This window comes from Panthera pardus, unplaced genomic scaffold, assembly GCF_024362965.1.
Source record: "Panthera pardus isolate Hobbes unplaced genomic scaffold, ASM2436296v1 HiC_scaffold_13, whole genome shotgun sequence".
Taxonomy (NCBI): Eukaryota; Metazoa; Chordata; class Mammalia; order Carnivora; family Felidae; genus Panthera; species Panthera pardus.
This window is the reverse complement of record NW_026526688.1, coordinates 173,402,407-173,416,990: the sequence shown is the minus strand read 5'-3', so window position 1 is coordinate 173,416,990 and position 14,584 is coordinate 173,402,407. Positions and strand designations below refer to the sequence as shown.

At 45.0% G+C, this 14,584-nt stretch overlaps 1 protein-coding gene across 1 annotated transcript in view; it reads left to right on the top strand.

Annotated features, from left to right (window-relative positions):
- The first annotated feature begins 533 nt into the window (after positions 1–533).
- The window catches only part of PGM2 (phosphoglucomutase 2), a 38,068-nt gene continuing 24,017 nt past the window's right edge, over positions 534–14,584 (top strand). Inside the window, exons 1-4 of the mRNA XM_019414393.2 lie at positions 534–672; positions 5,632–5,799; positions 10,235–10,341; positions 14,290–14,374. Coding sequence (XP_019269938.2) covers positions 622–672; positions 5,632–5,799; positions 10,235–10,341; positions 14,290–14,374 — 411 coding nt within the window. The 5' untranslated portion in view covers positions 534–621. The remainder of the gene's footprint in view (positions 673–5,631; positions 5,800–10,234; positions 10,342–14,289; positions 14,375–14,584) is intronic.

Sequence of the window (14,584 nt, the reverse complement as noted above, 5' to 3'; positions counted from 1 at the left end):
CTGCGCACACTAGGAACTCATTGAATAGCTGTTGCGTGAATGGAGGTGACCTCGGGAACTTTCAGGATGATGATAAAGACTTTCTCGCATGCCTGGTCTCAGCAACGCCCTCCCCACCCCCACTACCCCGGGCACCCCTCTCCCCCCCACCCTCCACTACGCTGGCCCCCCCCTCCCACACTACCCCCTCATCCGGCCCAGCTCCTCCTCCCCCACCCCCTCCCCACTCCCCGTCCACGCGGAGGCACTCGGCTAAACTGCTAAGAGACTGAGTTCATCACTTTCCTCCAAAACACACCCTTCCCAGCAGCGCGTTCTCCCAGCCCCGCCTCCGCCTCTCCCGGCCCCTCCTCCGCTTCTCTCGGCCCCACCTTCGCCTCTCTCGGCCCCGCCTCCGCCTGGCCTGGCCCCTCCTCCGCCTCTCCCGACCCCGCCTCCGTCTCTCCCGGCCCCGCCTCCGCCTCTCTCCGCCCCGCCTCCGCCTCTCTCCGCCCCGCCTCCGCGTCTCCCGGCCCCGCCTGGGCCTCTCCCAGACAGGCCGGAAGGGCAGTCCTTCCCCACTGTGCTGCTGGCAGCACCTGGAAGGCAGCGGCGGCGGCTCCGGGAGGCTGCGGTCTCGGCATGGACACCCGGCTGGACCAGGAGACTGCGCGGTGGCTGCGATGGGACAAGGTGAGGGACGACAGGGTGTGGGAGCGTCGGATGGAGAAGTGGGGTTCCTCTGCACGCCCCAGGAGCCCCCACCTTTCCTGCGGGGAGTGCGGGTGCCTGAGCTTCCTTCCCTCCGGCCGCTCGCAGCTGCAGGGCCCACGGCCGGTGGAGAAACGGAGGTGGAGTACCGAATTATGAATATGCAGATTACGACCTGCTACGACCTGTCATAGGGAGACACCCCCTTGAGGCCACAGCTCGCTCCCTCAGCTGCCGGGCTTCCTCTTTGAGGAAGTGGAACCCACCGGGGCATATTGATGCAAGGCGCGATTGCAATACATCCACACAAAGGAAGTAGAGCCACTCACTGGTTGTATTACTTACAGATTCAAGGAGAGGGGGGCGGTATGCAGAGAGCCGGGGCAAGGTCAGTCCTCCGTCCCAGGTCTGACGTCCCGGGGAGCCGGAGAGAGGGCAGGGTAGCAAGCACCCAGTATAAGGTGGTTAGGGCGGCGGTCACTAACTTTTCCCCGGGCTGAACTCTAAGTGGTTATTTAAAAGATGCCCCGGGAAAAGCAAAGGAAAACTTGGGGCGGAAATCCCTCTGGGTGTGAGCAGGGTTATAAAGTAAAATGACTTGGCAGCAACTCAGAAAGACTAAGTTGTTTTTCTCATCAAATGCGGGAAGACGGAAGAGGAGGAAGCTGGGGTGGCCAGGCCTCCTTGTGTTTGGCCTGCACGTGGCAAAGCCGGGGCAAGCCCGGAAAAGTTGTCCCGGGACAAAGCCAGCCCTCTGGCCGTCTGGGGCTCCAAGTTCGGGAGAGGGAGAGCGAGCCCGAGCTGATCTGAACTCGGCGGGGCTCTGGGGCCGCGTCCAATTGGGGCGTGCCCGCGTGCCCGCGTCACTCGGACCGCTGGCTCGTCCTTTAGTAGTACGCTGTGCATCCCCAGAGACCCAGAATCGTTCCGTCCAGCCTATTCCTTTTGCTCCTGGGAACTTTGCAGGGAGCAGTATTCCCATCCACCTCTCCCAGGTGCTTGGTTGAGAACGTGCGTGCTCCTGATTGGGCCCGCCTGGCTTCAGGCGTTTTCTTCTGGTCTCCGACTTTGTTGGAATGACAGAAGGGAACTCCTTGAGCACAGCACCGCTAGCTTTTCTCCTGTTCACTCTCTTAGGTGCAGGAGCAAAGAGACCCCGCAGCAGACAGCACCTCCTCCCTTCTTTAACTCTCCTACTTGCCCCTTGGGGCAGGCTGTTTGTTTTCCCGGGAATGTTCCTTCCTCTTCTGCTGAGTTTGTTTCTCAAGCTGTTACTCCTGTTTCTGGCCTGAACTTACATGTGATTTATGTACAGGGGCCTTCCCTGGCAACCAGTGATAAATTATGTCTCCCTAATTGGTCTGCATTGCTCAAAGCAAAACAAAAAACAAACCACCCCCCCAAAAAAAAAACCCACAAAAACTTGTTTGTAAGTGTATTTGTTTAATGTCTGGCCCGCCAGGGCTGACTTCGAAGGCAGGACATGTGTTGGGTGGCACGACCCTGTTCTAGGATGGTCCAGCACTTGGTACGATCTTCTGCTGTCCTGTTTTGAAATTCACTTGTTGAACAAGGAGTCCCACATTTTCATTTTGCACTGGGCCCAGACAAATTATACAGCTGTGCCTGTCCACTCCTCCACTAACTTACATGGTTTTTAGAGCCTGACACAGGGCACTGGTCTTAGCAGACACGTAAAATACTGGTAGGGTGAAAGAAGGCAGATTGTAAGCTCTGTCAGCAGGGGCCAGGCCTTCCTCCTTCCCCGGGGCCCCTGTACTTGAAATGTGAGCACATCCCGCCCAGGATGCTATTGGCAACTCCTTGGGTGGCTTTTCTTTTCCTGGAAAGACAGCCTGGTAATTCTTTAGGGAGGGGAAAATGTTTCCATTTGTGATAACTTCGTAACTTGAGGTGGGTAGAATCCTTTTAAAGTCATAATTGATCATGTGTTTTAAACCCATGAAACATTCTCTTTGAAGAAGTCAAAACCTAACTGCTGCAAGATCTTGTATCCGTTTATGGAGAGAGAGTACTTCCCTGGGTAGAGGCAAAGGGGATGTTATCCTTTTTAGTTTTTAATTTCTACGGCTCCTCTTGCTTGTTTTTTCCTGTCTCAGCGTCTTCCTTGGTTTGAGACAGACACCGGGTGGAGAACGTCCTGCCCACCAAAGGCACTGCAAGCCCTCTGGTCTGATTCCCCCACGTTGTATAGCTGACCCTGTCCACTCCCTCCCTCACTGGTGCAGAGGGCCTGACACAGCACACTGCACAAGGCAGGCACCCTCTGCATTTCCACTGTGCTTTCATCCTCTGTGTCTCAGCTGTCAGCTTTAGTCACACTCAGGGCCGGCTCTGATCTCTGCCGCCCTCTTGACTTTGTATTCTTCTCTCTCTGCCTCCTTTGGTTTCTCTCAGGCTATTAGGTCTTTTATGGCTATCAAAGGCCAGGTGGCATTTTCCAAATCTACCCTGTACACAGGGGAATCACTGGATATTGGGTGTGACCTTAAAGTCTGTGTTTTCTCATTCACTCAGCAAATATTTATTGAACCTCTTTAATGTGCCAGATCTGAGCCCTTCCTTGAGGGCACCTGACAATCTGATTGCTCAGATGGTGCTCTAGGATCACCAGCTATCGCTCTTAACCCAAAAGGTAGGGTTTTACTTGATCCTAATCAAGGTAGAACAATATGGTAATGTGGGCTCCATTCCAGAAAGCAAAGGTTTTATTGCAATAGCATTTCAAATTTTAATGGCGTGGCATATCTTGGCTGCATGTTCATTTAGCTGGATCGTGACTGTAAGATAAAGTGCTTACTCTCTTGTTCCTCTGAAGTCTTACTTTAAAAGCCTGATGTGGAATTAATGTGATTTTCATTTTCCTCCATTCTTAACATTTTCTGCAACTCTTGTACAAAGAAAATAGGGCAATGTAAAATGAACTTAAATGGTTCCTATGAGCATCTATTTGAAACAGTTCATGTAATAGAAAAGGCACTAGGTCAATGTTCAAGCAAGTCACTTAACCTCTGAGGATCCCCATCGACGAATTGGGGTTTTTGTTATGTGTCTCTTGCACCCACTGCATGCGTCACATTTGAGAGAATTGTACGAATTATGACATGACAATAGTAAGTTTTTTTTTAAGTTTATTTATTTATTTGAAAGAGAAAAAGCTTGAGCGGGGGAGGGGCAGAGAGAGAGGGAGAGAGGCAGAGTCCCAAGCAGGCCCTTCATCGCGGGGCTCCAACCCAGGAGTCATGAGATCATGACCTGAGCTGAAGTCGGACGCTTAACTGACTGAGCCACCCAGGTGCTCTAGTAAGGTTTTGATTTAAATTGTATAATCTCACAACTCTGTGGGAAAATTTGAAGATATTAGGGAAGAAAATGAACTAAATGCCAAGCAGAGAAAAATGTTTTACATTAATTTGATGTAAAGTACCTCCAAACCACCTTGTAAAGGAGGTTCTAGACTGTTCCCATTTTACAGATGAGGAAACTGAGAATTCAAGAAGCTAAGTAGGCTACCCAATTACACAGAGTCGGTACGTGATGATGTGACTGGCATTCCATTCTGGGTGTTAGATCACAAAACCATGTGTTCATTCCATTTCTCCAAAAGCACTTGCCTTGATGGGCAAAAAAATAACATAAAGAAAACGGGGCTCCTGGGTAGCTCAGTCGGTTAAGCGTCTGGCTTCCGCTCAGGTCATGATCTCACAGTTTGTGAGTTTGAACCCTGCATCAGGCTCTGTGCTGACAGAGCGGAGCCTGGAGCCTGCTTCGAATTCTGTGTCTCTGCCTCCGCCTGCACCCCTGCTCATACTCTTTCTCTCTCTCTCAAAAATAAATAAACATTAAAAGAATTTAAAAAAAAAAAAATAAAGGAGAAAACTATTTTCTTATACTCACAACACTTCCGACCCCAAATGTGTGGTTTTTCCACAGCAAGTTAATTTCCAACTCTCCATGGATACCAACTGGGCATCCTACAATGTAACTCAATTCCGACACTAACTACCCAGAGTCAGCACAGACCTCCCTCTCCGAGCTTAGGGGCGCCGTCCCACAAAACTACCCCCACTTCAGATGTCAGTCCAAAGCCCCAGGTTGTCACCTGGCCAACCAGTGATAAATCAGGGGTTCCCGAGACCCCCTCCTCGGGTTTGATAATCTACCAGAACCACTCACAGCCCTCAGGAAAGCACTTTACTTACTATTACCAGTTCTATTATAAAGGATACAACTCCGGAACAGCCAAATGAGAAAGCTGCATAGGGTAGGGTGTGTGGGAAGGGCTGCAGAGCTTCTACGCCCTCTCCAGGGATGCTGCCCTCCCAGCACCCCAAGTGTGCACCAGCCTAGAAGGCCTCAGAATCCAGTTGCTGAGAGTTTTTGTGGAGGTTCTGTTAACCTAGGCGCAATCGAATCATTGGCCACTGGCAGGAGTCACCCTATTAGCATAAACTCCTGGTGTGGTTTGTAGGGGCTTATTGTGAATAACAAAAGATACTCTCACCCCTGCCTCTCAGGAAATGCCAAGGGTTCTAGAAGCTCTGTTCTAGGAGCCAGGGACAAAACCAAAATAGTATTTCTTATCATATCACAGTATCACACATTATAATTTTTAAAAAATTGAGTCATGGTGTTGTACACCTGAAACTAATGAAACATTGTGTTTAACAATAAAAAAAAAAACTTACTCATATTTCAAATTGCAAAACTGAGAAGCCATATATATATGGCTCTTCAAATATATATATGTATGTGTATATATTTATATGTATACATATTTACATATATATGTATCTTTTCAGATATATACATTATTCCTCTATAGGTTCAATCATTGTGGGTTTTTTTTAATATATATTTCAGATTTTTTATTCTGCTATTCAGCTGGCTGTGTCTGTTGTATACATTTCTGTTTTGCAGAATCCTTTAACTTTGGAGTCAGTGAAACAACTAATTGCAGATGGGAATAAAGAAGAACTAGAAAAATGCTTTGGGGCCCGAATGGAGTTCGGGACAGCTGGCCTTCGAGCCCCAATGGGAGCAGGAATTTCTCGTATGAATGGCTTGACCATCATCCAGACTACACAGGTACCACATTTTCATATTTCTTGGTCATTCTTAACACATCCCCAGCGTTAAAAGATAAAACTGAGGCATGTTAAACATTTTAAGAGTTGGTTTCTGTTTGAATTGGTCAGTGCCAAACCGGAAGTAGTTAGCATCCCACTGGCAGGGGCTGGAAGAAAGACTTACATAGGAGAGGAAGAGGCAAGGCAAGGAAATTAGAGGATTGGGAGTGGTTGCCTTATTTGGGAATGTCTTGCAGGCAGTTTGTGATTAGCTGTCCTTAGGTTTTAATTTCTTAACCTTTAGGCATTTACAGGCTTGGCCTTTGGTTTGCTTCTATAGACTACTAAGGCATTAAGCCTCCTCAGTCTAATGGCCTTGATGTCTAGTTAATATAACCCCAGGCTCCTTTTGCATTTGAGGGACCTAATTTGTTTTAATTATGGCCGGGTCTTGTGGGTTTGCCAAGGCACAGGGACATTTACTCAGTAAAGTAAGGCTTGTGCAGTTGGTTAAAGGGGTAACTTATTTCAAAATTCATACAAAACTCATACAAATTCAAAATTCATACAAAATTTATACAGCCTAGGTGGCTCAGTCGGTTGAGTGTCTGGCTTTGACTCAGGTCGTGATCTCACGGTTCATAAGTTCGAGCCCAGCATCGAGCTCGTTGCTGTCAGAGCAGAGCCCGCTTCCCTATCCTCTGTCCCCTCTGTCTTTGCCTTCTCCCCGCTTGTGCTTTCTCTCTGTCAAAAATAAATAAAAACATTAAAAAAATTCATACAGCCTTCCTTTCTTCCTTTCATTCAGCAGAGATTTATTGAATGCCTACTCTGTGCCATGCTTTGGAGATATAACAGTGTGACTCAAACAGACAGATTCCCTCGTGGAACTTTCATTCCAGTGCAAATCCACCTGCTAAACTGATGACTTTTATGGTTTTGTAATTTTTGCAATGGTGGAGCAGGTGCAAGCATTGAAAAACGTTTCTAACTACCAGAATACCCGGGAGCTGATTCTATTTCATTTTAGTTTGTAGTATAGGTGGAAATTACTGCTGAGTTCCTTTGCCTTCATTTGTGAATTTTACTGTCAGAGTCTACACCCAACTGCTAGGAATAGACATGAATCCTTTGATGAAACAGAAGAGCTCCCATGGAGTACCCAGAGTTTTGTTTATGAGGGAAATGAAGAACAGATTATTCTCTTTCTTCAACTACATATGCTTGTTTAAAAATGAAAGTGGCTTTGGGGCACCTGGGTGCCTCAGTCGGTTAAGGGCCCGACTCTTGATTTCAGCTCAGGTCATGATCTCACGGTTTGGTTTGTGAGATCAAGCCCTGTGTCGGCCTGTGCACTGACAACGTGTAGCCTGCTTGGGATTCTCTCTCTCCCTTTTCCTCTGCCCTTCCCCCACTTGTACTTGTGCACTCATGCACGTTCTCTCTCTCTCTCAAAAAAAAAAGAGAGAGAGAGAGAAAATGTAGGTGACTTTAACTCTGAAAGGTAAAAAGTCTAGAAAAAATGACTAATGATTACGTGTACCTTACACGTATCTCCCAGCATAAAAGGCAGACTTGAGCATGTTCTAGTGAAACCCAAATAAGGAAGTCTTGTGTAAGGGTATGGACTTATGCCATGGGAACCCTGGCTACAAATTTCTGTAAGCCATAGGGCTCCCTGAGATCTTCTTGGAGGGAAGGGTTAGAATGGAGCGAGCCTGGGAATCCTGTTCTAGTTTATGGTTTGCATGGGATCGTGCCGCTCGGGAAAGTCACCCTCTGCTCTAGGTACCAGGGCTGTATAACTAATCGCCCAAAACATAGCGGTTTTGAACAACAACCACATTTATTTTGCTCACACATCTATAATGTCGGGACAGCTCATCTCTGCTGGACCTGGCATCCCTTGAGCCAGCTTAGAGGCTGGAATCACCTGAGAGCTCATTCAAGCACACGTGTGCAGTTACTGCTGACTTTTGGCTGAGAGCTAAGCTGGGGCTGGAACGTTCTGTGTGCCCCGGGCTTCCTTACAGTATGGCTTGGAGAGCAGCCAGTGACAGCATCCAGAGAGAGTGTGCACAGGTGGAAACCCTATTGATTTTTATGACCTAGCCTTGAAAGTCACACAAATTCACTCCCATCATGCTCTGTTTGTTAGAACGACTCAAGGCTGTTCCTGTTCAAGGAGAGGGCACATAGATACCCACCTCTCAATGGAGGAATGTCACTGTCCCATTAGAGAAGCACAGGGAATGGGATGTATCCATCTGGCTATCTTTGGAAAGTCCAGTTGGTTACGTCTCCATACGGCTTAATTGCTAGGGGATTCTAAGGGATTCAAGATGAACTCGGAGCCTTTTCTCCTACATTCATCTACATCTAGTTTCTGAGTATGATGAAATCTATCCTCAGAAAGGTCTTAGGCCCTGTCTCACACATCGTCTCCCCTAGGGGAATTGGCCCCTTCTGAGAGGAGACCTTGTGATTGTTAAGAATCCCACAAAACTGAAATGAGGAGACCCTTTAAAGGTCCGCTGATTCAACCAGTCACCCCTTGTGATAATTTCTTCTACAGTCCCCACCACTTTGACCTGATTATCCAGCCTACTCTGGAACATTTATAATGGGAGACAAGGATGTTTAAATGTACGACAGTTTTATGACATCAGCAGGTACATTTTTAAAGTCTTAGGAGTGGTTTCAAAATCAGAGAAAGAGGATTCCCAGGACAAACCACTCATAGTTTGAGATTTTGAAAGTGTACAGAATTCCTTTATTATGTCCCTTGATAACATTTCAATTCTGAAAACCTCCCTGATCCCACACTGAGTCCTCTCTAGAATAAACTTTCCCTCTTCCCTTAGCCATTTTCTCGAATCCTTAGTCTCAGCTGGCCCCAGTGTTTTTTGTTTTTTGTTTTTTAAATATTTGTTTATTTTGGGGAGAGTGCAAGCGGGGGAGGGGCAAGGAGAGGAAGACAGAGGATCCAAAGTGGGTTCTGCACTGATAGACTGACAGCATCGAGCCCAATGTGGGGCTTCAACTCATGAACCCAGGAGATCGTGACCAGAGCTGAAGTCAGACACTCACCTGACTGAGTCACCCAGGTGCCCCAGCCTCAGAGTTTTTTTTAAAGAAGTTTGGTGCTGTGAAGGTTCTGGGCTTACACTGAGTGCTTTTTGTGCCCTTAAACACTGGGGCCATAGGACAGGGGTTGAGTGGGGCTGGGGAGAGGGTGCTGTCGCTGATGGAAGCCTTAGAAGCATCTGAGTACCTTCTGGAAAACCCACAAAACCAACGCACATGTGTCTTTATTTCCTATATCACTCAAACTCAGAAGATCAGCCCAACACAATATTTTGGGGGAAAACTGAAGGCATTCTCAACGGGTACTGCTCTGGCCACAAAACTGTGAAGTATCTCCCCTACCAAAAATAAGTTATATTTATTTTTAAAAGACTTCCTTCAAGGGAGGGGACCAAAAAAAAAAAGACTTCCTGCAGTCGAAGTGAAATAAGTAATATTCTTACCCAGTCAGCCAGAGTTCTATTTGTTCTGTAATAAAACCTTTTTTTGTCCAGTGATATAAACCTATTGAGTTCAAAGTTCACTATTTTCTAATCTTTCATATTTCAGATCGATGTGAGGTTATTGCACACATTGAGATACAGGAATTGCATGTTCCATTAATTGTAGGCAGATGATAATAGCCCAAACTCTGCACAATTTTTATGTGTATAATTGGCTATGCCATGCAATTAGACTGATAAGGCCTCCATAAAAGTTTGGCTTGCTAGAAAACAAGATCACAAGTAGAACAGGTTTAGACCAGATGATTGCCAAAAGCTTATAAAGCATATTAAGTTTCTTTGACCTTCTGATGTTACCGAGTAGGCTGAAACGTCTGAAACACTTCCCCGTCCCCAGACATTTTAGAACTAGTGTAAAGGGAGGAATATAGACTTTAAAGGAAAATAATAAAAATAATGTTCATAACAGCAAACACATAGTGCTTACTTGGTGTTGGATTGTCAGCACTTAGCATATTAATTCAATCCTTAAAACAGCCCTTTGGGGTAGGTACTGTTGTTTTCGTAGAAAACAGAACAGGAAACTGAGGCACCAAGCGATTAAGGGATTTGTCATTTGCTCATAGGTGGCAGAGTGGAGTATGAAGCCCACGGATGCTGTGTGTTTTGAACCCCTACACTATACTGCCTGCAACCAGACCCAGGCAGAAATCCAGGCTCTGCTATTCATGCGTCCGGCAAGCCTCCCTGAGCCTTAACTTTCCCATCCATAAAATGGGATTCCTTGGCAAAACTCATCTGGGGGTTACGGATAATAGATACTAAGTATCTAGCACAGTACCTGATACATATAGTTAGACAATAACTGAAGCTGTTAGTTTCTTATTGTTCAGTGTGTTTCATTATCCGTGGGATATTTTTTAGGGATTTTGCAGATACCTGGAAAAACAATTCAGTGACCTGAAGCAAAGAGGTGTTGTGATTAGCTTCGATGCTCGAGCTCATCCACCAAGTGGAGGCAACAGCAGAAGGTATTTAAAGATATTGAAGAAGCCTTTTTTGGTAGTGTATTTGGTGGGTTTGTTTTTAATCACTTCACATTCATTTGTCAGCTACATGGCTTAACTATAAAAAGGAGTCCATTCTGCCTTGCAGCTTTAAGAATTCTGCTTTTTCATTTAAGGGAATGAGATTATTTAGACAATTTAGAAGTTAATATGTATCTAAATGAAAGACATTTTTTTAAACGGGCAACATTATTTCTCCCTCTCGCTTTCTTCCTCTTATGTCATTTTTTTCCTCCACTATTCATAAGCCGCAGGAGCTTCTTCCCATTCTTGAACACCTGCTTTAAGCTGCATTCTTATATTGTTTCCAAACCACTGGGACCCTCTTGTAACCAAAGGCAGACGATGACGGTGATGAGGGGAATAGCAATTATTTGAGTGCTGAATATGAACTAGGCCCTCAGGTGTTTACTCATTTCATTGTCACAACAGCCTATAAAGTGTACTTTTATCTCTGTGCTCTGAGATCATGACGTGAGAGAAGGAGCCACAATTTCAGCGTAACAAAGCTGACACCAGCGGTCAGCAAACTTTACTTCTAAAAGGTCAGTAGTAAACGTTTTACACACTGTGGACTGTACAGTCTGTCACAACTACTCGACTCTGGCGTGGAGCACAAGCACAGGCATAGGTTATACATGCTGAGTGGGCATGGTGGTGTTCCAATAAAACTTTATTTACAAAATGGGCTGTAGATTGCCAACCGCTGCTCTCGACTCCCTTTTTTACTTGAACACTTCCCCTATTATGATGAATTTTTTTGTCACTCCAGAGTAAGAGTATTAGTAGTTTCTGAGGTTAGAAGAACATACAAATATTTAATATTGATGAAAAGTCTCCATAACTTTAGATAGTGTAGGATGAGTTCATAGAGTCCTAATCTTTGTCCATCAGGAGTTTCTAATCTAAGAGAGAAGCATTGACAGGAACCAATGTGCAGCTTTGAGGAGGGGAACATAGCCAGGGCATAAGATTAGATGACACCAGCTACCAGACTGAACTCAGAATGACATAAGATTTTTGCTTTTAAGCTGCAGGCTCAAAAATGTGTTTTTTGTCAACAAAGCAAGAGAGAAACTGTAGCCCTGTATTTGTAAGAGAGTGATGTAGTATCAGCCAGAATATCAGTTTGTCAGTTTTCACTTCATGAATTTACAGTTAGAATTAGGGCATAAGCATGCGCTTTCCTGGCCCCAGGGGCAGGTCACATCCTCCAGCCAGAGCGCACCCAGTGCACGTATGTGGCCAACGGTGCCTGTTTAGCTTCTGAAATTGCTTCATTTTAGGCTGACTATCCTGCTTCTGGTTGATAATCCTTCAAACATGTTCACGTTATCAGTGAAGTTACAGATATCTCTTGCTCTGGCCTTGGAGCCATATCATTTCCTTGAAGTGACTGCCATATGAGTTTATGGTTCACGTCTCAGTGTTTGATGGGATGGAGTGGAGCTCAGGGTCGCTCTCGATCACGTACAACATGCAAGATGTTTAGAATTTGCAGCATAAATATTAAACCAATACCTGGTAAAACCTTCATGATGAGTAAATGGAAACTTCTTAAAGAGCTGGAAATGATTGGTCTCAGAATTTTATGTAAGGAACTGTTTATTTATTCTTTAATCTTCCAATTTTAAATATCTGGTGGGAAACATAAACAGTAGCTGTCAAGCATATGCAGAGAACACATTGGATCTCTCTTGTGCAGATCTGTAACTTAGTTTGTATATGTAACGTATATGCTGAGTGTCTCCCTTGCTCCTTTTAAGTCAGCGCCTTTAAAAGCAGCCAGAACACATGATAAACATGTCAAGTCACTTCAATTCTAATAAATGAAGTTTAGACTTAATTCAGATTTTTATTAATATTGTTTTCGCTGAGTTTTATTTTTTATGAGTCTCCTTGTATGGAGCCTTTATTTTTTTTCTGTCAAAATCATTTTTGTGTTTCTGTGGATCCTAAGAATTTTAACACTTGAGTTGTTAAAGCACAGAGATCTCTTTGTGCCCACCCAGCTCCAAGAAGAGTGGGCTGGTCCTCAAGAAATACTTGGGGAGAGAATGAATATATATCTGGTTGCTTAATCCTGTAATGGTATAATGTAGTTCATTGGAAGAAAACTGCTCAGTTATTGTGATAAAATATTTCAAAATCATTTTTGTGTTTCGGTGGATCCTAAGAATTTTAACACTTGAGTTGTTAAAGCACAGAGATCTCTTTGTGCCCACCCAGCTCCAAGAAGAGTGTTGGATAAGGCTGGTCCTCAAGAAATACTTGGGGAGAGAATGAATATATATCTGGTTGCTTAATCCTGTAATGGTATAATGTAGTTCATTGGAAGAAAACTGCTCAGTTATTGTGATAAAATATTTCACCGCAAGCTGGAAGAAAGATTCAATGCCCAGTTCTGTGTCCTGCCCTAAGCTAGCCACCATGGAAGATGAGAAAAATGTCAGTGTCAAAGATTTAAATCTTCTTTTACCCTCTTGCACTGTTGGTGGGAATGCAAACTGGTTCAGGCACTCAGGAAAACAATGTGGAGGTTCCTCAAAAAGTTAAAAATAATACTACCCTGTGATCCAGCAATAGCACTGCTAGGAATTTACCCAAGGGATGCAGGAGTGCTGATGCATAGGGGCACTTGTACCCCAATGTTTACAGCAGCACTCTCAACAATAGCCAAATTATGGAAAGAGCCTAAATGTCCATCAACTGACGAATGGATAAAGAAGATGTGGTTCATATATACAATGGAATACTATTTGGCAATGAGAAAGAATGAAATCCTGCCATTTGCAGCAATGTGGTTGGAACTGGAGGCTATTATGCTAAGTGAAATAAGGCAGTCAGAGAAAGACAGATATCATATGTTTTCACTCATATGTGGAATTTGAGAAACTTAACAGAAGACCACGGGGGAAGGGAAGGGGAAAAATAGTTACAGAGAGGGAAGGAGGCAAACCATAAGAGTCTCTTAAATACAGAGAACAAACTGAGGGTTGATTGGGGGGGGGGGGGGGGGTGGGGAGAGGGGAAGATGGGTGATGGGCATTGAGGAGGACACTTGTTGGGATGAGCACTGGGTGTTGTATGTAAGCGATCAATCATGGGAATCTACCCCCAAAACCAAGAGCACACTATATATAGTGTATGTAAAACCAACTTGACAATAAATTGTATTAAAAATAATAATAATAAAATAAATTAAAAATAAATTAAAAATGAATCTTTTCTTAAACGAGTGCATGGAGCCAAGATGTATATATGCCATATATGTGTGTGTGTGTGTGTGTGTGTGTGTGTGTGTGTGTGTGTATACATACACACACACACACACACATCACATGCATACTCACATACATATGTCAATATGCCTTATGTTTTATGAGAACACCTAAACAAATGCTAGTCTGTGTGGCTCATGCTGGATTGTGATAACTTCAGACTGGGATTTCTCAGCCTCTGCACTGTTGACATGTGACTTCATACTGGGCTGGGTAATTCTTTGTTGGGGACTGCTGTGTGCATTATAGGATGTGCAGCAACATCCCTGCCCTCTAGCCTGCTGGTAGCACGTACCCCAGTCCCCAGTGACAATCAAAAATGTCTCAGACACTGCAGACGTCCCACGGGGGCAGAATTGCCCTCCGCTGGGCTCAGCCCTGGCTTAGCTGCTGTGTGGCCGTTGGACATGGGATGACTTCTCTGGCTTTCCTTGGCCTTAGTCCCATGTCTGTCAAACAAAGGGGTGGAACGAGACGACTCCTAAGATTCCTCCAGCTTGAATGCTCTATGCCAATGGAAATATAACAAATGAACCTAAAGAAGTGGGCGGGCATTCATTTCCTGCTTCACTGTCATGCACAGTCCTGACAGCCCTGTTCTCCTCTCTCCCCCATCACACTGCATTTCCAGATTTGCCCGACTTGTTGCAACCACATTTATTACCCAAGGGATTCCTGTGTACCTCTTTTCGGATATAACCCCAACCCCCTTTGTGGTAAGTATCCCTTTTGTTTATAATTTTCTATCACGGGGTCAGGGATAGGACATGGCTGCATTTTAGTCTTTGGGCTTTGGGTATTTATGTGACAGAAGAGCCCCTTGGCATTTATCAGACATTCTCTCATCTCTCTGGACATGTTTTCCCACATTCTAGTAATACTTGTATGGTGTTCAACTTTCAGTATGTCAGAATTGATTTTTTTCT